The sequence below is a fragment of the Garra rufa genome, chromosome 10 (assembly GCF_049309525.1).
Source record: "Garra rufa chromosome 10, GarRuf1.0, whole genome shotgun sequence".
In the NCBI taxonomy this organism is placed as follows: Eukaryota; Metazoa; Chordata; class Actinopteri; order Cypriniformes; family Cyprinidae; genus Garra; species Garra rufa.
The window spans coordinates 50,748,804-50,774,078 of record NC_133370.1 but is presented as its reverse complement, the minus strand read 5'-3'; the positions used below and the strand labels follow the sequence as shown (position 1 = coordinate 50,774,078).

The 25,275-nt window shown below is 37.9% G+C and overlaps 1 protein-coding gene across 3 annotated transcripts in view; it reads right to left on the bottom strand.

The window, feature by feature from the left end:
- The window catches only part of LOC141344805 (dynamin-1-like), a 36,823-nt gene extending 16,069 nt beyond the window's left edge, over positions 1 to 20,754 (bottom strand). The window contains exons 1-15 of one of the 3 annotated variants that reach the window (XM_073849701.1): positions 20,570 to 20,754; positions 19,967 to 20,225; positions 15,773 to 15,846; positions 14,850 to 14,999; positions 10,703 to 10,906; positions 9,064 to 9,162; positions 7,628 to 7,788; positions 7,398 to 7,540; positions 5,720 to 5,855; positions 5,569 to 5,636; positions 5,310 to 5,448; positions 3,700 to 3,786; positions 3,542 to 3,612; positions 2,518 to 2,569; positions 2,273 to 2,281 (exon numbers count right to left, since the gene is read on the bottom strand). In XM_073849701.1, coding sequence (XP_073705802.1) covers positions 2,273 to 2,281; positions 2,518 to 2,569; positions 3,542 to 3,612; positions 3,700 to 3,786; positions 5,310 to 5,448; positions 5,569 to 5,636; positions 5,720 to 5,855; positions 7,398 to 7,540; positions 7,628 to 7,788; positions 9,064 to 9,162; positions 10,703 to 10,906; positions 14,850 to 14,999; positions 15,773 to 15,846; positions 19,967 to 20,127 — 1,554 coding nt within the window. In that variant the 5' untranslated portion in view covers positions 20,128 to 20,225; positions 20,570 to 20,754. The remainder of the gene's footprint in view (positions 1 to 2,272; positions 2,282 to 2,517; positions 2,570 to 3,541; positions 3,613 to 3,699; positions 3,787 to 5,309; positions 5,449 to 5,568; positions 5,637 to 5,719; positions 5,856 to 7,397; positions 7,541 to 7,627; positions 7,789 to 9,063; positions 9,163 to 10,702; positions 10,907 to 14,849; positions 15,000 to 15,772; positions 15,847 to 19,966; positions 20,226 to 20,569) is intronic. The other 2 variants (XM_073849702.1, XM_073849703.1) reach the window with 2 other exon arrangements.
- Positions 20,755 to 25,275: the final 4,521 nt, after the last annotated feature.

Sequence of the window (25,275 nt, the reverse complement as noted above, 5' to 3'; positions counted from 1 at the left end):
ATATTTTGTCATCGTCATGTAGATGTGTAAAATGAGAGTATTAGAGAATAAGGCTGTAAGATAACAATGAAAGGGGTTTGAATCCTTCCTGAATCCAGTGTGAGAAAGACTTAAAGTGACCCAGATCTGAAGAAACCGTCCTCTTCCTCATGCAGTGAACTGAACTAGTGCTCCGTCACATCAGTGCATTCAGTGACACACATCAACCTGACCCTTACAATGATGCCCGAAGCTGGAGGAGACGAGGCCTGAAGAGACACACACATGATTTATGCTCAAGATGTCCTTCATTAAAGCCTCATCAATCACAGGATCTTCTAAACACTCTGCTCTCATCAGATCAGCTTCAGCTTCACCACACCATCCTCAACCCATCAGACGAGCTTCTGCAGCCCATAAAACAACCCTGACTGATCACTCCGGTCAAATATCCTTCATTTCTGACAATACACAATTAATACCAATTTAAACATGTTTGACATGCTCCAAATGAGTCTACAAGAGACACCCAACTCTAAAACAAACACTGAATAAACTTCAAAACACACACTGTGCATTAAACTAGGGATACACCGAATGTTTGGCGACCAAATGATTCAGCTGAAAATAGCAAAAAAAAAGCTCAGAGACTGTTTAGAAGCGCATCGCATGTCTTCATGAGGAGAGAAAGGTTACTGTATGATGACTGAAATCATCCATTAGTCAATCAACTCCAGAACGTTCTGTTGTCTAATACACCAGACACCAATTGTGTTTATTCTGACAGCAGCTCCTTAGCCAGGGTTCAAAGACCAAAGATGACAATCATTCACAAATCTGCTGCTGCCAGCAAACACAAGGACTGAGCTCTTCTTGCGGGTTTACCACTAAATAAAAGTCCACATTCAGAAATGATAGTATTGGTATTTTACTGTTGTTCTGTCAAATAAAATTAAAAAGTAAGACAAAAATAATGCTAACAATCATTCCAACAGCTCTATTCATACATTTATTCTAGTATTCTCCTTTGCTCAGCAAGGCTGCATTTATTTGTACATTAGAAACACATGCCTGATTCAAGAAGGGGCTCTTAAAATGACCAAAGAATATTATTTTACTAATTTATTATTAATTATTAAGTTATTAAAGTTATTTTAAGTTAAATTGTGGTTTGTTGGTAGGCTATAATGTCTAGAATGTTAAAAATGTTCAGTGTTAAGAAAATATTTTTAAATTGTTGTTTTGTAATACATTTTTTGAAAAGCAAGACAAAACTGTAAAAAGCAAATATTGGCTATTTAATTTATGCAATGGTGAAAAAAATTGGCAAAATACATGGGGAAAAAACAAGAAAAACCGTGTTCGGTAATCAGCCTTTGGTCCAGTGTTAAATTTTAGTTGGCTTCAGCCAAGAATTTTCATTTCGGTGCATCACTAAATTTAATATTCTGTAAAAAGCCTTTTTTTTAAATCAAATGTGATCATTCAGATTTAGCTTCTTTTCCATGTGTGGAGAAATGCAAATATATTTTGTATCATTGAGCTGCAGGACACATGAAACTATTCTAGAGTGGATGAGTGAAAAACAGGAAAATGCTATTCTTTATTCACTGTAATATGAGGAATTATATGAGTCAGAATTATTGAGAAATAATGCAAAACCAAGATGTAACTGCAGCATTTCCTCATTGGGTGTGCAGGGTTTCAGTCATCTGCAGTGTCTCCACATGAAGCGCTGTCTCAGTTACACCTGGGTTTTGTCTTATTTTTCAACAGTTCAGCAGCCTGTTGTCAATAATTATGATTATATCATGGTTTCCTCAAGACTCATTTCATTTCAAGACATCTGTCAGGTTTCCTCCACATGAACAGCCCAAGAACTAAAGAACTTCTCCTAAATACCAACTGGTTGAAAGTGAGCTCAGTTTGAGCACAGATGAAACTCTGGTTAATATTCTGGATCTAATGCAATGAAATGCAGACATTTGTGTGTCCAAATGCTGTGTGTGATATTAATACTGTGAGACTACAGCGCTGCTATTCTCAGGAATCAAGAGGTTCACATTACACATGCTGTGACGTCTATGAATACAAACTATGCTTGTCCATAGTATAAAACATCTCCATTAAACTCTTCTGTCACATGTGACCTCTTACATGAAGTTATGAGGACACACGAATGATTTCAGTGTTGAATGTAAGGACGCGTGATCAGAGGAGTTAGTGTCTGTCATCAGTGTGTTAGAGACAGGAATGATGGAGACACAGAGACGAGGATACGAGAGACTCTTACCTGGAGCTCCTGAACCAAACACAACAGCGGATCACACAGGAGCCGCTCGCTCACACGGGAGGATCATGAAGAGAACAAGACACAAATCAACATGTCCATCAACATACAGACAAACACTACCACTACTGAGAGAGAAATGAGGGCCATAAAAGCAGAGCAGAAACTAAGTCATGCATGTAACACCACAACAAAAACTAAAGAGCACCATAAACACACAGAGCCTTCACAAACACCAACACACCGACCTGATTCCCTGCAGAACTCTTCTTATTCGTCTGACTGCTCCGCTGCTGAGCACTGACACACACACACAGACACAGACACTGAATACGACTGTGAACACTGACTGATGGGTTAATATGCAGTTATAGAAGACTAGAATTCAAGATAACAGGGAACCTCTATTATTCTAAATCACATTAGTGCTGCTTTTCCTTAATATCTGCAACACTGAAACTTTCATATAACAGCTCAATAAACAATGGTTACATATTAGACACAAATGAAGACAGTACCAATCAAAGCCACAGAAGAACTGTGGATCATCTCTGATCAAAACACAGCAGTGAGTCATTACTGAATGAATCAAGTGAGTCAGTGATTCAGTGAATCATTCATAAAGACAGTCACTGGCTTTGTTTTTGAACGAATCAGTCATTGAGTCATTGAATCAGTCACTAAACCAATCAGTTATTTGCTACATTTAGTTTCATGTTTAGAGCATCAGTATTCATTGATCATTTATGCACTGTTGAAAATCTAAATATTGATTTCTACATTACAAAAAAAAAATTTTTTTCCAGCCAAAATACCTAAAATTCTTGAATCAAGAAGGATTTTATAGAACAGTAAAAATGATTTTTTTTGTTAAAAAAAAAACTAGTCAAAATTAGAACAAGCAAAAAAAAAATCTTAATGCAAACTGAAAACAACTGAAAACAATATCCCACTGGCAGATTATTTTGCTTGTTTTAAGCAAAAACACTTTATTCTGACTTGTTTTTCTAAATAATTTTTACTCGTCTAGAAAATCCTCCTTGATTTAAGAATGTTTGATATTTTGGCTGGAAACAAGACAAAAAAATCTAGGTAAGAAAAGCATTTTTTGCAGTGTAGATCTATTCTTTGTAATGTCTAATCAATGCTTTTCTCATTTAGCTCATTACTGAGGGCCAAATAGATGTGGCATTATTAATTAGAATTAATCAGAGCATTATGTAATAATCAGATTAAGGATGTTAACTTGTTCAGGCAAAGATCTGCACGTACTTAGCAAAGCCGATGAAGTCCTCGTGGTTGGTGTTGATGTAGGCCAGCTGGACGTCGATGAGCAGCAGGACCTGCGGAGACCAACACAGACAGTAGTCTGGTTCCAGAGCCCTGATCTCACTATCCCCCTCATACGCTCATATCCAGGTGTGCCTTACCTGCTCTTTGGCTCGGCTCTCTCTGTCACGGATATGAGACGTGACGATCCTCTCCGTCTCCTCCCGCAGACGAGGAAATGAATCCAGCTGAGCGAGAGACAATCACAACACAACATTAGAGACCTGAGACCTGAACTACACTGCAGAGACCACCGCAAACACTCCTCTAGTCAACCATTACTCAAAGATATTGTATAAATATAGCACTCTAACAGTGTTTCTGATGCACACAGTACATTAGTTGATTGACTAATGCTTTAACTCTGTGACGCTCCACTCAGAGCAGGATCTTGTTCTCAGTCGTCTAATGAATTTGGGTCTGAGAGTCGCCTGAGCAATAATAATGAAGAATGATATATGAAAGCATCTGAGACACAACACACCTAATGAGTGGCATTTATCAGTCCCAACAGGATTTAACTGAGATATTATTTGCAATCAAAATGACTGATTTTGTGGTGGTAATGTCCAGCATTTTGTGTTGTTTTTATAAACAGGATACCATATTTACCATATTATGCATAACACTATACAGATGAAATCAAAAGTTTACATACATCTGTCAGAATCTGCAAAATGTTAATTTTAGCAAAATAAGAGGGATCATACAAAATGCATGCTATTTTTTATTTAGTACTGCATAAGATATTTTACATGAAAAACATATTTTTCAAATAGTCCACAAGAGAAAATAAGAGTTAAATTTATAAAGTTGTTCAAAAGTTTACATCCCCTTGATTCTCAATACTGTGTTGTTCTCTGAATGATCCACAGCTGTGTTTTTTATTTAGTGATAGTTGTTCATGAGTCCCTTGTTTGTCCTGAACAGTTAAACTGCCTGCTGTTCTTCAGAAAAATTCTTTGATTTTCCAGCTATTTTATGTATTTGAACCCTTTCCAACAATGACTGTATGATTTTGAGATCCATCTTTTCACACTGAGGACAACTGAGAGACACATATCGACTATTACAGAAGGTTCAAACACTCACTGATGCTCCAGAAGGAAAAAACATGCATTAAGAGCCGGGGGTGAAAACTTTTGAACAAAATTAAGATGTCTAGATTTATCTTATTTTACCTAAAAATCATATTTTCTTCATTTAGCACTGCCCTTTAGAGGCTACAACAGATAGTTATGTGTTTCCCAGAAGACAAAATAAGTTAAATTGACCCTGATCTTCAAATTCCAAAAGTTTTCACCCCCGGCTCTTAATGCATGTTTTTTCCTTCCGGAGCATCAGTGAGTGTTTGAACCTTCTGTAATAGTTGCATATGTGTCTCTCAGTTGTCCTCAGTGTAAAAAGATGGATCTCCAAATCATACAGTCATTGTTGGAAAGGGTTCAAATACATAAAACTGCTGGAAAACCAAAAAAGGATTTTTCTAAAGAACAGCAGGCAGTTTAACTGTTCAGGACAAACAAGCGACTCATGAATGTTAAAATAATTAAACATTTTGCAGATTCTGCAAGGTGTATGCAAACCTTTGACTGTACATCAGTCCTACGTAATAACTGGAAGCTGACACTCTAAACAAGCTTTATTTGTTATTAAAATAATGTTTTACTACATGCTGTCATGTTGGTGGTGTGTCTATAGAGCGCCGCACCTTATCACTGCACTGCCGGACCGTATTGATCAGCTCCTGAACCACCAGATCAATACACTTGATACACGGCTCCTTGATCTTCACCACCTGCTTCTTCACTATCGCCTCGAAGGCCATGTCTGGAGTGAACAAACCCGTCCTGCAGAGGAAACACAGTTATCTTCAGCTGATTTATCACACATCTGACCATCAAACCTACAGATCTGATCCTACTGAGGTCAGTCTGTGAATATCATGATCATGAAGGACAAACACTAACCTGATGCCATGGATGTTCTTGATGGCGTAGCTGATCTCACGACGCATTTCTTTCTCGTCACACTCCATCTGTCACACAAACGCAGGTACGGTTGAGATGCAGTAATAAAACACTGAGGACAGATGTGTATGTGATGTATCTGGACACTCGCCTTGACCAGCTCGAAGGGGAAGCGCTCGTGGAAGATGCGGTTGATCTTGGCTCCTCCAGACAGCTCCACGGTGTCCACCTGATCGCCAGAACCTTCGATACGCTTCTCAAAGTCCACTGAGAACTGCTGAACCATCCTGACACACACAACACTCATCTGAACCTCTATCCGGACTCACGCTTCAGTCTGTATTTACACTCAGTCTGGTGTGACAGACGTCTGTCATGTTTGTAATGTTTAATGACACGCTGTGAGACATTCGTTATATTATTAGGGATGCACCAAAATTAAAGTTCTTGGCTGTGATGAACAGAATTAAACATTGGGCTGAAGGCTGATTATTGAACATGGTTTTTTGTGTTTTTCCCGCATGTATTTTTCAGGTTTTTTCACCATTGCATAAATGTGACCCTGGACCACAAAACCAGTCATAAGGTTAAATTTTACAAAACTGAGATATATACATCATATGAAAGCTTTCTATTGGTGTATGGTTTGTTAGGATAGGACAATATTTGGCCGAGATACATCTATTTGAAAATCTGAAATCTAAGGGTGCAAAAAATCTAAATACTGAGAAAATCACCTTTAAAGTTGTCCAAATTAGGTTCTTAACAATGCATATTACTAATCAAAAATTACATTTGGATAGGTTTACGGTAGGAATTTTACAAAAAATCTTCATGGAACATGATCTTTACTTAATTTCCTAATGATTTTTGACATGAAAGAAAAATCAATCATTTTGACCCATACTATGTATTTTTGCTATTGCTACAAATATACCCCAGCGACTTAAGACTGGTTTTGTGATCCAGGGTCACAAATTAAATAGCCAAAATTTGCTTTTTACAGTTTTGTCTTGCTTTTCAGAGAAAACAATCAATTACAAAACAACAATTTAAAATATTTACTTAACACTGAACATTTTTAACATTCTAGTAGACTTTATAGCCTACCAACAAACCACAATTTAACTTGAAATTAATAACTTAATAATTATTAATAAATTAGTCAAATAATATTCTTTTGCCATTTGTAAGAGCCCCTTCTTGAATCAGGCTTGTGTTTCTAATGCACAAATAAATGCAGCCTTGCTGAGCAAAGGAGAATAAATGTATTGTTATTATTTTTGTCTTACTTTTTAATTTTATTTGACAGAACAGCAGTAAAATGCCAATACTAACATTTCTAAATGTTGTCTTTTATTTAGTGGTAAACCCACAAGAAGAGCTCAGTCCTAGTGTTTGCTGGCAGCAGCAGATTTGTGAATGATTGTCATCTTTGGTCTTTGAACCCTGGCTAAGGAGCTGCTGTCAGAATAAACACAATTGGTGTCTGGTGTATTAGACAACAGAACGTTCTGAGCTTTTTGTAATGAAAGAGCTTTTTTGCCGAATAATTTCAGTTGCTGAACATTCGGTGCATCCCTATTTATTATTTTGACATTTGTTTCTCTTTCAGATTTTCTTTCTTCAGACGCAACATTAATTAAAAACAGCAGCATGAACACAGTACTTCTACACATCATTATGATCTAATAGTGGCACATGTTGAAGAAAGATGATAAAGGCCATGTGCTGAAGACGCCACACACTGATGAAGGGTTCTGGTTCTGGTTCTGGTTCTGTGAGCCTGACTAACGCTGGTGTTTGTGTGTGTTTAGCGTGAGACTGACTGCAGCAGGGCTTTGGTCTTGCGTGAGGGGTCGTCGGGCCGGTAATGCCGGTACTCCTCCGCTTCTCTGTCCAGAGACAGCAGCTGCGACTGAAGTTTACTGCGGAAGGCGGGCAGCGTGTCCCGGATGTGGTTGGTCAGTTGCTGTGAAACACAAACACAGCGGCTCCATTATAACCGTGAACATCATCAGGTTAGCAGTAATGATCTGATTGATCCTGGTCACAGTACCTGATTGAGGACCTTCTGCAGGTGTGGGGTGCCCATGCTGTCCGCTATGTGTCTGTAGGACGGATGACTCAGAAAGAACTTCCTCTCTGCTGCCAGAGCGGCTTTGATGTCCTTCTTCCCGTCAATGTCTTTCTGACTGCGGTTCACCACCCCGATATACCCTGAGACACCCAGACACACTCAGATTCACTCAGATTCACATTAGACACACGTCCCACAGATCTGCGCTGGAAAGATGGTTTCCCCATCCGGCACACTAACATTATCTGGTGTACTTTACTGGGACTGTAGAGATCAACATTAATAACGTTACATTTTAGACACAATATTGTCAAATATCTTCTGTTTTTGCTCAATATTTGAAATGAAAATCCCTCAAATCAAAGTCACAGCAAAAGTATTGACAGTCTCTGATCAACACACAGCAGTCATTCACTCCTGAATCAACCCACAGATTTGAACAAACTGAATGAATTAATGATTCAGTGACTCAATCATGAAGACGGTTGCTTTAGATTCGTTCGAGATACAGTATGATCAGTGTATGCCATCAATGTACTGCGAAATGCTTTTTTGACTTTGATTTTTGTCTTGTTTCCAGACAAAATATCTAAAAATTCTTAAATCAAGAATATTTTTCTAGACGAGTAAAAATGGTCTTGTTTTCAGAAAAAAAAAACAAGTCAAAATGAAGTGAGTTTTTGCTTAGAACAAGCTAAAAAATCTGCCAATGGGGTAAGCAAAAAAAAAAAATCTTATTTCAAACAAAAAACAAGATTATTTTTCTTACCCCATTGACAGATTATTTAGCTTGTTCTAAGCAAAAACTCACTTCATTTTGACTTTCTGAAAAAAATAGACAATAATTTTATTCATCTAGAAAATCCTTCTTGATTTAAGAATTCTTAGATATTTTGGTAAGAAAAGTAAGAAAAGACAACTCTTTATGGTTTAGAATTGCTCTTGCGGGACTTCGATGTCATACGCTGATCATTCTGAGCAGTGCCGAAAATATTTACTTTGTGAACACGGAAAACAAGAACAGCGATATTTAACCGTTGTGTTCTTTTCTTGATGGTATGTAACGCTGCAAGTTGTCATAGGAGATTTAGTCAGATTTTCATGCTCTTTCAATCACTTAAGTTGTAAATTGTGCATTTACATTCCATCTCTATTATCATACATCCTACGATATACCATGCTGGCTAGTTTCTAGAACTTTCTCATTTATCACAATAATGACATTACACTATCTTTTTTGGGGGGTCATTTCTCAGGCAAAATTCAAGTGCAATGAATCTGTAATTAATTAATCAGCACATCATGTAATTAATCAGATAAAAAATAATAATTACCTGACATCCCTAATCTAACAATCACAGACATGAGAACTAAACACCTGTAACTGGACAAAGACAGGAGTGACGGTTTCTTACCGCGGCGCAGAGGCAGGAGCTTGTTCTCCAAAACATCTCGAGCGTCTGTGCCTTCATCCATCAGGTCTAGTTTGGTGATCACACCGATGGTCCTCTGGCCTGTGATGCACACATTCAGGAGAACACAGAAATGTTCTTCAGCAGACAGTGAGATTACACACTAAACACAACGGTAAGAACCGACGGCTCATGTACATAATCAGGCAGAAACTGGGAGGAATGAGACCAAATGTTGTACTTCTAAGAGTACATTTAAAGATGGGTTCTTTAACTTGACTGCATTTCTAATCTGTACTTTTACTTCGCTTCACTGGGCGGCGTTCCTCTCGTTACTTAATTTTGATGTGATTTTTATTGGACAACAAATTTAGAAAAGCTTGTCATTACAAGGGAAGATGTTTGGTGTGTGTTGCACATTTTAAGTGAGGAGGCGTTTCTCATCTCAGCGTCGTGTAGACTCACAGACACAAACAGATCCAGTTTGGAGAGCAATAAAATGCACAGAAATTATTTCAATGCAAAACCAAAAGAACCGCTCTGATTGGTCGATCTCTTGTTTTTCTGTTGCTTGATTTGTGTGCTGCGTGTGGACAGAGGCCTAACCAGATCTTTGTATCCCGTGTATTTTAAGGTCAAATGCGTACTGGTTGGCAGGTCTGGAAATGATTAGTTAATCAGTTCATTTCTGATGCTGATATATATACACACACACACACACACACACACACACACACTACCGTTCAAATGTTTGGGGTCAGTAAGACTTGTAATAGTCTTTAAAGAAGTCTCTTCTGCTCATCAAGGCTGCATTTATTTGATTAAAAATACAGAAAAAGACAGTAATATTGCAAAATGTTTTTACAATATAAAATAATGTTTTTTATTTTAACACACTTTAAAATAGAATTTATTCCTGCGATGAAAAGCTGAATTTTCATCAGCTGTTACTCCAGTCTTCAGTGTCACATGATCCTTCAGAAATCATTCTAATATGCTGATTTATTATTAGAATGATCAATGTTGGAGAATATCAACAGTTGAGCTGACACATATTTTTTGGAACCTGGGATTTTTTTTTTTCAGGATTCTTTCATGAATAACAAGTTTAAAATGTAGTGTTTATTCAAAATAGAAATATTTTATAACAATGTAAATTATTTATTATTAACTTTTAATAAGCTTTTAATTATTAACATCCTTGGTGAATAAAAGTATTAATTTCTTTAAAAAAAAAGAAACAATACAAATGTACTGACCCCAAACCTTTGAATGGTAGTGTATCTCCAAAGTAACTAAGAACTTGCTACTTGAGTAGATTTTTCATTGGACACTTTTTTACTCTTACTCAAGTAACTATTAGGATTGTTTCTTTTATTCTTAATTCAGTAATTATTTATATAAGTATATGTACTTTTACGTGAGTACAGTTTCTGGCTACTCTAGCCACCTCTGGATGAGACGCAGGCCGTACTCGAACCTGCCTCGTGTCTCACCACTAAACCACGGCTCCAAAAGCCACACGATGAACCTTCATCTTATTCAAACTGATTTAGAGCAGGACTAGAGTAAGATCCAGCTGCAGCTCAGAAGGTCGAAAGGTCAGCAGGTCAGCAGGTCAGAAGGTCAGCAGGTGACTCACCCTGAGGGTCGACATCTTTGGCCAGTTTGAGAGCGTCAGAGTTGGCCAGGTCAGTGTTGGCCGGAGTGACGGCCAGGATCAGACAGCTCTCGCGACAGATGAACTGCATGATCATGTCTCGGATCTGCTGCTCGATGTCCGGCGGCTGGTCTCCCACCGGTACTTTAGTGATGCCCGGCAGATCGATGAGAGTCAGATTGAGCACTGCACACAGATGGAGAGATGGAGACACGTGTGAAAGCATTCATGAGGGCAATAATGATTAAACTAATGATGCTCAAACCTCTGATTTGAGCCAGAACCTCTTAACCCTGTAGACTTTACAATGAATATAACTTATGCTGCGTTATACATCTTGAAATGTGTGACCCTATGGGCTGTTAAATCCAAATATGTGTTTTAGGTCTAGGTGTACATTCACCATCTGTTATCGTCCGTCTAACATGAAACACAAGCAGAGAGACTGTTTAAAGGGGTCCTATTATGCTTTTTCACTTTTTGAACTTTAGCCAGTGTGTGGTGTGGATGTTTGGGTATAAAATACATCTACAAAGTTACAAATCTCAAAGTCCACTCTAAAGGGAGATATTCAGTTTTTAAAAAATCCCTTTTCAAGAACTACAAAGAAAGGCTCCTTTGGACTCCAGCGTTTGTTTTCTGGATGCTATGATGTCACAACATAAATCCCGCCCACAGAATTCAAATCATCGGCGGATGGGGAGGACGAGGGGGATTCGCCTAACTTTAGTGTTGAAGCATGGACAGCCGCTTCTGGGATTCTTCAGTGATCCGCAGGTCGGCTGGTATAAATGTGAGCATTGACTAAAGTGTCTGTGAACTGCTCTGATAGTCGTGTCGGAGTCGTGCCGTAGACGTGTGCAGTGTGTGGTGAGAGATGTATTGATCATACAGTGCAGACAGCTTCACTAGCCTTATGCTGGAGCTGGTTTTGGGCATGTAAATAATTAAATAAATGAGCACAATAATGATAATATCATGTATCGGCGATAGGACCAACACTACTGTAGCGGATTATTTACTCACCCTTGCATCCTAGGTGTATATGACTTCCTTCTTTCAGGCGAATACAATCAGAGTTATATTAAAAATAATCCTGGCACTCCTGAGCTTTACAACGGCATAGACTGGTGTTTCTCTTCATCAGTCCAAAACAAGTCGATCCATAATGAAAAGTGGCTCCGGAGGGATCAGTTAAAGCCTCCTTTAGTGATTTGATGTATTTTTGTAAGAAAAATATCCATATTGAAAACGTAAGAATCACTTTAATTAGGGCTGCACGATTAATCGTTTTTAAACCGAAATCGCGATTTGAAAGGGTGCGATTTTCAAATCGCAAGAGCTGCGATTATTTCGATTAATTATCAACTGTGGTAACAAGCATATAAATCGTTTTTGACAGGTCACTTCATGTGCATATTACATCTTCATGCTTATATTACGTTTGATGCAGAGTTTAACCAATAGGGGGCATTTTAACACTGCATGTAGAGACGTGCACAGGACGTATTTTTCAGTCCTGCATCCGCAGAAATATGTTTATCTCGTTCCGTTCCCGCCTCGACATTCATGTTTTGTCCCGCTTCTGTCCGCAAAAGCCCGCATAAAAGTAACCTTTATAGTTGTTGTTTTTTCAGTACATCAATTGAATTTACATGAAACAGATCTCGTAAGTTTCACAAAACCCCAGCATAAACGTCCCCGATAAAAATATTTGTTATACCCTATAGGCTAAGCATCAACATTCACAAACCACTGTTATTCTTAAAAGAAAATGCAAGCAGACACAGCTCCTTTAAAGCTGATATCTCAGTTTATACGCGAACTTATCAAGCTCTACAATGAATAGTATGCACAATGAATCTTTCACAATGTCTACACTTCGTGTGTTTTAATTCGTGAGCACGCAATATTCAGCACTGTGCAAGAACATTTGAGCAGTGAGTGGATTCTAACTTAAACACCTCTGATGACTGCCTATCCCTGTGCTTACTAATCATAGCTGTAAGTTGTATACTAGTTGTTCTTGCTGCTTTTGTGCAATAGATGAATAACAATGTTTTGTTTTTTAAATATTTTGTTTAGATATTTCTATTTTGCGGGAGTCCCGCGAATCATTTTATTTTCCCGCGTCCCGCACAGCCGCACTCTCCCATCAAGTTATGTTCCGCGCCGCATTCGTTTGCGTCGGGTCCCGCTATACTCCCGTAGGAGTGCAGGTCTCTACTGCATGTACTGAGCAAATAACGGTAACGCCATTTGGAAAAGATGAGCGGGAGCAGCGGCTAAACTTCCCAACAAAGTGTCTCTTAATGTAGGTTATCATCAGTGTTTTACTAATGTAAAATAGTTTACAGTGTGTTTGGATTCCTAAAAGATTTTAATTATATTTAGTTATAAAATAATGTTATTTATGTATGTATGTATGTATGTAATCTTTTAGGATTTTATATAATAAAATATATAATATTTTTATTAATTAATTTTGTATAATAGTATATATTTTATTTTAAAAGATTTAAATAATATTTTATTATATCATTTTAATTGTTAATTCAATTTTATTTAAGATACTGTAGTTATTTTCTTAATTTGTCATGACAACTTTATTTAAAAAATGACAACAATGTTTAAGAGGTTTTAAATAAACAGTAGAACAGTGTAGCATACTTTGTGATTATGCTTGGTCTTTCTTTGGTGCTGTTAAAACCACCATATCAAACTTGTAGCTCTTTTATGAAATAGTAGTAAATCGCATTTTAAATCGCAAATCGCAATTTTGATCAGAAAAATCGCAATTAGATTTTTTCTCTAAATCGTGCAGCCCTAACTTTAATCTAACTTGCTGCTGTGGGAAGGGGCGTGGCAGGACTGAAACGCCGTCTATGCTGTTGACCAATCACAACACATTTGGTTTTTTGGAAGGCAGACCTTCATCAAACAGGAACTAATCGAGTCACTTGTGCCAACCTGGGGAGAAAGCTATTGTAATAATTAGAGGTGTGACGAGACACTTATCTCACGGGACGAGACGAGATGAGACGAGATTTTTAAACGATTTTAAAGAAATCCTCAATGATGAAATATATAGGGGAAAATAGTATTTTATTAAACAAAAAAAAAAAACACAAAATGCAGAAAATGTAGGTCCATTTTGATATGAACTTGTACTTCATGAATTTAAACTTCTATTTTAATGAATTCTATGCTGTAATAAACATGTAAACTAATGCTGCATGATTCTGGATAAATAGAAAAACAATTTTCTTTTATAAATTGGAGATCACGATTCTGAAGAAAAAAAGGATTAGAAATCTAAACAAAATTACGTAGTTTACTAGTGGTTCTGACAATTATGTTGTTCATTGCTTAAATTTGAACTAAATTTAAAAAAACGAAGAAGCCAGTGTCTCAATTAATAAAGTCTCACTATTGGAATCTCCTGAATGTATAATTCAATGATAAATACTTTAAGCGTGCAGTTGTCGCCACCTTCTGGCTGAAGAGGACAAGCGTTACACTACAGACGTGTTAGAAGATACTTTGGTTTTGATCGCTACTGTAGACAATAAGTGTTTATACCCAAACTATAAGCTTTTATCCCAGTACTTCTGTTATTTAAATGTCTGTAACAAAGAAATAATGATGATTATGTGGTTAAAAAGACTGTTTGTGTTGCTTTCTGAAACTGCAGCAGTAAGAATGCAGATGTGAATGTCTTCAATAACTTTCACATGGTAAGCGTCAGTGGAGCTCGTGAAACAGTTGTAATAGACATCGCTGAATCGTTGTCATTCATGAATAAGATCGCATGAGTGTTTGAATAGAGATTGTGATATTTTAGCTATTAGTCATGCAGCTCTAATGTAAACACTGAAAAATGTTTGCCCTGATATCGTCACGTTCTCACGAGACCAGTAAGATCTCGTCACATCCTTAGTAATAATGTAAATGTGAAAAATAAAGCGTTTTTCGAACCACTAAACATGAGAGCATGTTCTAGTGAACCCCCAAAACAACATAAAGACTTTGTAAAAGAGCATAATAGTACTGCTTTAAAACATGCTAAGATTTCTCCGTCTGCAGAGCAGCTCAGTGCAGGTGTAACATCAGCGGCGTTTTCTGGTACCATGTGGAGAATAAACTCTCAGGTTGATGGGAACGGGTGAAATGCCCTTATTGGCCCCGGTGACGCGGTCCGTCTCAGCCTCGATCTCTTGACGGACCTCATCGAAATCGGTGAATTTCTTCCCTTTGCAGTGCAGGAACTCGGCCCACTCTGCAGACACGCGAACATCAGACAAACAGAGACACCGTAAACCAATATAAACTATTAAACTCCAAGATTAAATTAACAGAACTTCAGATATACAGGTTTTTCTTGTGCGGCTGCATGTCAATGGCACTTAAAGGGTTAGTTCACACAAAAATGACAAATCTGTTGTTATTGCTCACCCTCATGTTGGTCCAAACCTTTGTTCATCTTCGGAACACAAATTAAGATCTTTTGAATGAAATCCAAGAGCTCTCTGATCCTCCGTAGACAGCAAGGGTCCTACCATGTTCAAGCCCAGAAAGATACCAAAACGATCCATGAGAGATCAGTGGTTCAGTAACAGCTATATTCCACAGTTCTTCTTCTGTGTGTCAGCCTAGCGCCATTTGGGAAAGTATCACACTCTCCAAAATACTGTCCAAAATGTAGCTAGGCTGACGCAGAGGGGAAGAATTGTAGAATAAAGTCATTATTTTTGTTTTCTTTGTGCACAAGAAGTATTCTCGTAGCTTCATAAAATTAGGATTGAACCACTGATGTCAAAGACTATTTGGTCAATGTTCTTGGAAGGACCCTTGCTGTCTACAGAGGGTCAGAGAGCTCTTGGATTTGATGAAAAATATCTTAATTTGTGTTCTGGAGATGAAGGTCTCACAGGTTTGGAATAACATGAGGGTGAGCAGCTAATGACAGAATGTTCATTTTTGGGTGAACGAACCCTTTAACCTGAAATCCTGAGTGACTGAGTGAAGGTCCAATCTGAGAGAGGAGTTCACCTGCGTTTGCACTGATCAGCTGGAGGACCAGAGGTCTGCGTGTGACGATTCCGGATCCACGGGGAAGAAAATCCCTGGAAAACACACAGAACTATTACTGTCCATCCTCTTACTGACTCAAAACAACAGAAACAGTGCACTATGTAGTGTGATACGTGTGCTATCCTGCCGTCCTAGACACGTTTATATCACACTGTTACAGTGAGACGCCAGAGAACCAGCTGCTGTTCCTGTCCAAGAATCATGAACATTTACTGTTTTCCAAATACACACATAATCAATGGCTGCATGTGAATGGCCAGTTAACAGAAGTGAATACAAAATCAACTGAAATAAATTCTAATATTTCTAGTGTTTTTGAGTGAGTTTTGTGATAACGGTCTGATTTCAGTGATCAGTAAACTCTATAATGTCATGATGCCACCCTCTAAGTGCCGTCTGAAATTTTCTTCTAAAATGAGAATTTTTTCTCAGGCTCCTATGTTTATGTTCAGTTATTTCACTTTAATGGCAATGGAAAGAATATATTAATTGCCATTAAAGTGAAATGACTGAACGTGCACATCTTAGATGCTTAGATGGCACTTAGAGGCTTTTGCATCTGAACTCTTGATTTGTTGATGCTAATATGAGCATTATGAATTACATTACTTCAGTAGGAGGCTGTGGAATAGACTTCCTGGAAATGTTCAAGAGTCTCCAGTGATTTGAGTCGAGACTGAAGATCTGTTGACCAAACTTACATCTAACATCTGTCTCAACCACAGCGTCAGACTGCTCTGATACTAATAACATCACAAGAACTCATGATTATATTTAATCTACAAAAATACCAACACTACTTTTCCAAGTAGGGGTGTGCGATATTGACAAAAATCTCAGTATTTTTTGTGATTTTATCAATAAGGATAATTGGGTGTTTTTTTCTGAGTGTGTTATTGTATCTTAGAGGCTACAGCTGACTCCTGAATTTATTGATCTTCTTCATATTCTGTGGTCAGTTCACCGCAGTGACAGAAATTAATCTTTTCCAACAAGTTTTTTGGGCATTTTTACCTTTATAAAGTCATTTTTTCTAAAAGTGTGCATCATCTTTTGAGTCAAATTCTTACATTTGGGCTTTTACCAAGCAAATGAATTCAAATCAACAAAATGTATCTTTGCAATGCAGAGGAAACACAGAAGCTGCACCTGAATCTGTGGCATTAACACACGGTTTAAGGAAGCAGCTCAGAAGGACATGGCATACTTTAACCTGCAGTTACAAATGCATAAATAAAACACTGAAAAACATTGAAAACTGATGTTTGAAATGATTTAAAAACGAAAAGATACTTTAAATGTGCAGTTAAAACCACCAGTAGGTGTCAGCACGTCACTGTTAAGCGAGTCATTGTGATTGGACAGAATCTTAAATGGTTGATTCATTCAGGAACGAAACACTGTCATGCTGCTCAGAGATGCATACTGATTTTTTTGTTGGTGAAATACAGCAAAAACAGGAAATATGCATCTAAAATGTCTCTAAATAATAACTTCTTGTTTATTGAACTGTTAAATAAAATCAATATCACATTTGTAATCATGCTGACTTTTGGAGAAGAAACGACACGTTTAGTGTGATATTAGCTTTATGAAATGATATAAATATGTACATATTCTGCTCCATTATCTTGAATGATGTGATCATTTGAAATGCATTTTAATAGATTGAATCATGCACTAGTTTAACCTCACTTACTAGACTTCATCATGTGATGTATGTGTGCACTCTGTAGGTGTGTTTTAGAAAGAGGCACAAGATCGATCACTGGGGTGGTATACTTTCAAAATGTACTTACCACTAGAGTGGCATATAAATACTTTAAAGACGCATATTAGTAAATAAATTGGTACATACATGTCTCTTGATCTGCCCCAGTGACATCTGTGTACCTTTCTTTCTATGAGTGCACTGCTTTCTCAACCGAATTAATTCATCTGTATTCAATGTGCATTGCACACCAACCCAACCCAAGTGTAGAGCTCCAGACGTGGGAGGAAGATTCTTCATCTGCGTGAAATTTCATCCATTCATTCTCTCCAGATCGTGCACATATTAACACTCTGTTATGCAAAGCTTTGTCGCCTCATTTCTGTTTTATGTTTTGCATCCTTAGGGTACCATATTTTTTTATCTAATATAATTACTATTACTTAGCCATCACAGAATTTCTAATGGTTTACAGCATAAATACCATCACAAACCATCAAATATTAAAGGAACACTCCACTTTTTTTGGAAACAGGCTCATTCTCCAACTCGAGTTAATAAGTTGAGTTTTACTGTTTTGAAATCCATTCAGCCGTTCTCCTGTTCTGGCGATATCACTTTTAGCATAGCTTAGCATAGATCATTGAATCCTATTAGACCAATAGCATCTCGCTCAAAAATAACCAACGATTTTCGGTATTTGTTCTATTTAAAACTTGACTCTTCTGTCGTTATATCGTGTACTAAGACCGGCGGAAAATGTAAAGCCGTGATTTTCTAGGCCGATAAGATTAGGAACTACACTCCCATTCCGGCGTAATAGTCAAGGAAGTTTGCTGCCGTAATATAACCGAAGCAGGAGCAGTAATATCACACAGCACCTGAAATTAGTTCCCAGCTATGTAACTTCCAACGAGGAACTCTCCCTGATCATACAGTTGGTCACGTTGAGCTGCGTGATATTACTGCTCCTGCTGTGTCCATATTACGGCAGCAAACATCCATGACTATTACGCCGGAATGGAAGTGTAGTTCCTAATCTTATCGGCCTAGAAAACCGCAGCTTTACATTTTCTGCCGGTCTGATGCTGCCTTCATGTGCTATTGTAATTATGGTAAATACCAAAATCCGACATCGAAATTGCACATGAACACCCACTCACGTTGTAATATCCACTGGAAAGCTCGAAATTTTTTATGATACCCGAGTTTCCGACATGGGATAAACTTTGACCTTTCAACATGGCGGACAGCAACAAAACTATACTGAATGGTAAACATTGCATGATGTTAAAAGTTAAAAAAACTTATATAGGCTATATAAAATATATATACTTATATAGGCTAATATAAAAACTTATATAGGCTAGCTAAAACAGAACCATTAGTTAGTATTGTCTTTAAAAAAAACTATACTATTCATGATCAATAAGATATACAGCCTATCATTTATCGTTTGTGTTTTGATGCATCCTCTTCTTCATGTAGCAGATGCATTAGGGTGCATTAGGGGACATTTTCCAGCGATATCGTATACTATTTGAACTGAACTGACGATGATATCACTAAATTCATTGATGAACTGCCTTTAACTGAAAATTGATTGTTACAATAATGCGTTACTTACACACTATTGTGCTGTTTAAATACTGTGCAGTTGCTTTGACACAATCTGTATTGTAAAAGGCGCTATATAAATAAAGGTGACTTGACTTGACTTGACTAGGAAGTTTATAACTGTTTTAAAACTTTTACCCAAATAGCATGTGAGGACAAATTCCGAGTCCGCCATGTTTCTCTTCACTACGACAACAAAAGCACCTGAACACGACACACTGGTAATTTCCACTGTGGAAAGCATCATCTTTCCCATATCACATGAAGGCAGCATTAGTACACGATATAATTAGAGAAGAGTCAAGTTTTAAACAGGACAAATATGGAAACTCGGTGGTCATTTTTGAACGCGATGCTATCGGTCTCATAGGATTCAATGATCTATGCTAAGCTATGCTAAAAGTGATATCACCAGAACAGGAGAACGGCTGAATGGATTTCAAAACGGTAAAACTCAACTTATTAACTCGGGGGGAGTTGGAGAATGAGCCTATTTCCAAAAAAAGTGGAGTGTTCCTTTAATGGTTTTAACATGCCACCAAAAAAAGGCAACAAATTACCAGTTGAGATCGACAGGGACCAGTACAGTTTCCATTGAAACCAACACAATTGCCATCATAACCATTAAAAAATGTCAAATTCTATGAGAGTTCCTGTTTTCCAGCGTTTTCCTGTTGCATCCTTTACTGCTCTCTGCCCTGATTAATAGTTAAAGCTCAATTTATTAGACTGTATGTTTTCATATCGTCATTTGACAGAATGTCAGTGTGTGTGTGTGTGTGTGTGTGTGTGTGTGTGTGTGTGTTTAGATGTCCTTCACTCACCTCCCCACGAAGTTCTCGAGTACGGAGCTCTTCCCGGCGCTCTGTCCTCCCACCACTGCGATCTGCGGCAGGTCCAGGTTACAGCTCTGGCCGATGGAGCTGAAGGCGTCCTGGAGCCGGTTGACCAGCGGGATGAGGTCCTCCATGCCCCTGTTCCCCATGATGGAGGCGGTGCTGATGCGGCAGTGTCTGGACTAGAGAGCTAGAGAGGAAGAGGAGGAGGAAGAGGAGGAGGAGGGCGCATCTAGACGCGCATCAGCTACAGACACACAAACATTGCGCAATTATTGTTATATCCGCCAACACTGACTGACAACAGCATCATCAGCTGCTCAACATCACCATCTCATCATCATCATGTAACTACACATGTATGTTCATTTAGACATGCATCATCGAGATGAAGGCCTACATATTCACACGGATGACAGAAGAGAGAGACACAAAGGCTACTGCAGATGGATGAACAAGGGCTGTAGCTGTATTCGTGTGGATGATATAATCATGTAGATGTATTAATAGAGGATGTAAATGATCTGATACGCCATCATCATCTCCGCGGCCCATCGCCTCCATATAAACTGACATTATTCTCAGACTCACCGTTATCTGCTCCACCTGAGCCTCGGATCGCAAATCTAATCCAGTTACTGATGCTCAACAAATCCCAGGCGAGAGAGTCGTGTTATTGTCGTTGTATCGGAGTGGACACATCTGTATGTCACGCTATTTCATCCTATAGTCCTCCTCTCCAATGACAAATTAATCGCCCTGCAACGCAGCCGCACTAATTACGATGCGACGCTGTCGAGCAATTGGCGCAGGACGTGACCAATCACACTGTGGAGAATGCGGTTCGCTCATGAATATTAATGAGCCAGGCTGCGTTTGCGTGGAAAATGCACTGGAGCTTTCGGTCACGATATCTAATTAATATTCATAAGCCGAACCTTCGCTCTAGGAGAAACTGCTGATAGGTCAGCTGACCTTCCATCACTAACAAATGTCCTGCCTGTCAACCAATCGGGTTAGGACTACAGGATGAACGTTGCGTTACGCGCGTAATATTCATGAGCGACTCCTCCGCCAATCATCATCGCGGGAATCACACAGAGCTGGAGCTGATCGTGACCGAATCAAACCCGCTTCCATCAGTGAAGATGATAACATTCACTCCTGGTCAAAGCTGAAAACAAAGTGGCCATTCGAAGAACATTTTGTCATATATAGCCTATATATACTAAAGGGATGTTCACTGCTTTATAAGTGTACAGTCCTTGAGTCTATAAATCAGATTTCCACCAACAGCCTATAGATAGATATTAGACTAAGTAAACAGATTTTTTGCCTCCCGTAAAAACGAATAAACTGTGAATGAAACGCTACTAATAAATGAAGGTTTGTATATCTGCTGAAATGATGTTGAAATAATCTCCAGTCGATTTGATGGATTCTGAGGGACATTTCTCCTCATTACCGACAGATGCCGCCGTTGATCCACAACAGAATCTGCTCTCAAAAGGTTAATGGATTCTAATTTAGTTTTTCTCAATCGATTTGACACATTTCTCCAGATTCAGGCCACTGTTCTCAAAACAGTTAAACAGTGATCTGAACACTCTGTGATTGTCCTGAACAGATGGCATGCTTTCATTCGTTTCATACAGACAACATTTCATTTAATCACCAAAACACAACAGTAAGATCTTCTTTCTATTTAGTACTTTTAACAATCAGTTCATTCAAGAACAAACAATGCAAGATTCATGTTTCAAATCACCTCTGTTGCTGAAATAATTACAGTAATACAGGCAACAACTGTTGGGAAAAAACGTTAGATAAAAGTTAAAGGATCACTAGAATGGAAATAGGCTCATTCTCCAACTTGAGTTAATAAGTTGAGTTTTACTGTTGTGAAATCCATTCAGCCGTTCTCCTGTTCTGGCGATATCACTTTTAGCATAGCTTAGCATAGATCATTGAATCCTATGAGACCATTAGCATCGCGTTCAAAAATGACCAACGAGTTTCCATATTTGTTCTGTTTAACACTTGACTCTTCTGTGGTTATATCGTGGACCAGTACCGGCGGAAAATGTAAAGATGTGATTTTCTAGATTAGGAACTACACTTCCATTCCGGCGTAATAGTCCAGAAGTTTGCTGCCGTAATATGGCCGAAGCAGGCGCAGTAATATCACGCAGCGCCTGGAATTAGTTCCCAGCTAGATTAGCATTTGATTGATTTCATTTTGCAGAAAATATGTATAGGAAATATAAGGGCCATACAAATGTGTACAGTAGAAGATGTTGAACATTTTATTTCATTATACTGCGAAGTAAGCCACGCCACAATATTAGCTATATTTGATATATAAATATTCTTGATAGTCCATCTGAATGATGATTTAAAACATTTACAGTAAATAACAGAAGTTGTCCTAAGAGGACTAAAATCTCAACAATCATAGAACAACAATAAGCGTATCGACATTGTATTTATTTATTTTTTGGTTTTGTTTCCCAACTTCTCTAAATAAGAGGCCATGATTTCCTACATTATCAGGTTTAGGGTAACTCTGATTTCATTTGAAAGTCATCGGCACCGTCGTCCACCTGTCCTTCCATCCTTCTGTCTACTTCTATATCCATGTCTTCTCACAGTTTCCTTCTCCTCTCCTCTTTTCTGCTCATCTCATTCGTCTGGTTCAGCTCTTTCTCTACGCTCTCCACTTCATTATAGACTTACACCCCCTTCCCCTTCATTATTATTAATATTCCTATTTGCATATTCATTCTTGCTCTTTGTATACTTTCCCTTTTATTATTACTGTAAACATTTGTAGTTGTATAAATATAGCATGTTCATCTGTTCATTTTGAATGACAAATGACAGAGTTTTGTTTGTGTTTGAATCTGATTTATTTCGTTTTCTTCATTATGGAATCAACAGATGGGACAAAATGTAAATGCAGAATTTCTTGTATCTCTCGCATTGTGTTGTTCTGTCTCTCCAGTATCGTTAGGATTTCATAAAAGCATCCATTCATAATACACAACTGAAGATTACTTTCATCCAATAGGTTATGCATTTCTTTAAATCTTGACTCTACTAATTCCCGAAGCTCCATTAGAAGCTGATTTGTGGTCTGGTCAGTCCGCTGGCGTTTGGGCTGTGGTTGTTGAAGAGCGGATGACGGTAAGCTCTGATCTCCATCTCTGGTCCTCCGTGATCTGGGCTGAGTTTCGGTTCGGTTCTCTTCGGGCCGCCGCTCTGAATGGAGGAATGAGAAATTAAGCACTGCGGAATGGCTTTAAAGACTTTAGAATGAGAACAAAAATGCATTTCTTTTCTTGGATAATAAAAACTAACATCCAAAATAAACCATGAGATGCTTACCTTGATCTCCTTCAGTCTCAGGCACAGCTCTGACTGATCTGCTGGGCTCTGACGCTCCGTCTGTGTACAATAGAATACACACACATTAAATACAGTTTGCCAACACTGATTATAAACTGTTTTCTTCATTTTGAATAGCGGTTGTATTATACTGTAGGTTTTGAGCAAAACACATTTGGCAGGATGGATTTATGCAAGGTTACGCTGATCTTTTGAAATATTCACAACTGCAAATGATTTCTTTGTAATCATGGCCACACAGTTGATGAATATGAAAAACGGTAAATATTCAGTTTTTACAATGGCTAGGACACATTTCCAATACTAAAGTTATAAAGCTCTTTACACAGTTCTCCTAACCATCTTTCAGCTTGTCATTTCACATTTATAATGCTCTAAAACACATCATTAATGGCTCAAATCGAGGTTTTCACTAAACAAACACACTGTATCACTCAGAACACAACAACCTGAGCAACAGAGGTATCATAATCGAGTGTTTGCTTTGGTCTAATATCTCTACAGAAGAAGATGACGCTCTCTAGTGTTTATAACTGACTGCAGTCTGTGTGACCTGCTCCATCTTCACATCACACAACTACATTAGTCCTAGTGTCTGCTTTTATACAGATGATAATGAAAGACAAAGACTAACTCTTGAAGATGTTCAGCTGCTTTAGTAGTGTCTGATTTCTGACATTCATTAAGGCCAGACACTGACACTGATAGTTATCACCTTACTAACCCAGTTCATTGATTACTTTGATAATTGCAAACAAGTTTTCTAAAATGTAAGGTTTAAATAATATGCAAATGAGCCATTATTTAATCTAATATGCACTAATTTGCAGACATTTCTAGAACAAAACTCTAAACACTGGATGAAGTCAGTTTCAAAATTCGTGTTTAATTTATTTGACATATTAGAGTCAAATGTTTTACAGAGAGGATTTTGGGTATCTCATTTTGTCACTCCATAATTCAGAAAAACTTAGGACTGACAGGAAACACTAAATTTATTTTTACCATTTTAGGGGTTGGGGTGTTGTATAAATCCTTCAGGATATAGACAGGAACACAAATGTAAAGTGTGGTGTGTGTAAGAGCTGCTGATTTCTAGATTTAGATTTCTATCTCAGAGTAGGAGAAAACACTCATTGCCTTTAGAAATCTGTATTATAATTGAAAACTACTGACACAAATAACTAAAGTGCTAGAAAAGAAGACTCAACAGTGTCTTTGGGATGTGTTTTCTTTCCACTAGTCTGAAAAAATACTTTCTGAAGTGGATCAAAGTTGATCAAAGCTGTCCCAAGACAAGAACGGGATTCATTTTGGTTTTAGGATGAATCTGATGAAAGGTTTTGCTCCTCTTCAAAAGTTGACTAATGTGTGCTCCAGATGAAGAGCAGTCTCCTATCCGGACCACGGTAAAACCTCTATATACAGAATCACACAGCAATGCTGTATTTGATGACATCTGACTCTATTCTTCTGATCAAATCTTCTCATATGGTCACATTTCACAGGAGCGATGGCTTTCTATATTCTATCCTCCTACAATAACCCTGCTCATAAACCTAAGCCTCATAAAACCCTTACAACATATACACATAGAAAACCCCTCCAGGTATTGCCATCTTCATGGGGACCTTTTGTCCATATAATATTGGGTTCACCTGAACCACACACAGTCTTACAAAACAGCAGCTATCATCTAAAATAAGATGAATAACTTACACTGCAAAACATAATTCATAACATCAGTGTTTCCCTAAATTGCAAACAAGTTAAGATGAGTTAGACTAGATCAGATATATTCAACAGAAGCAGAAGACATGCAAATGAAAAGTTTGCTAGTAAGAGCTTTATGAAAGCAGTTACTGTAAAAAAAAAAAAAAAACATTTCT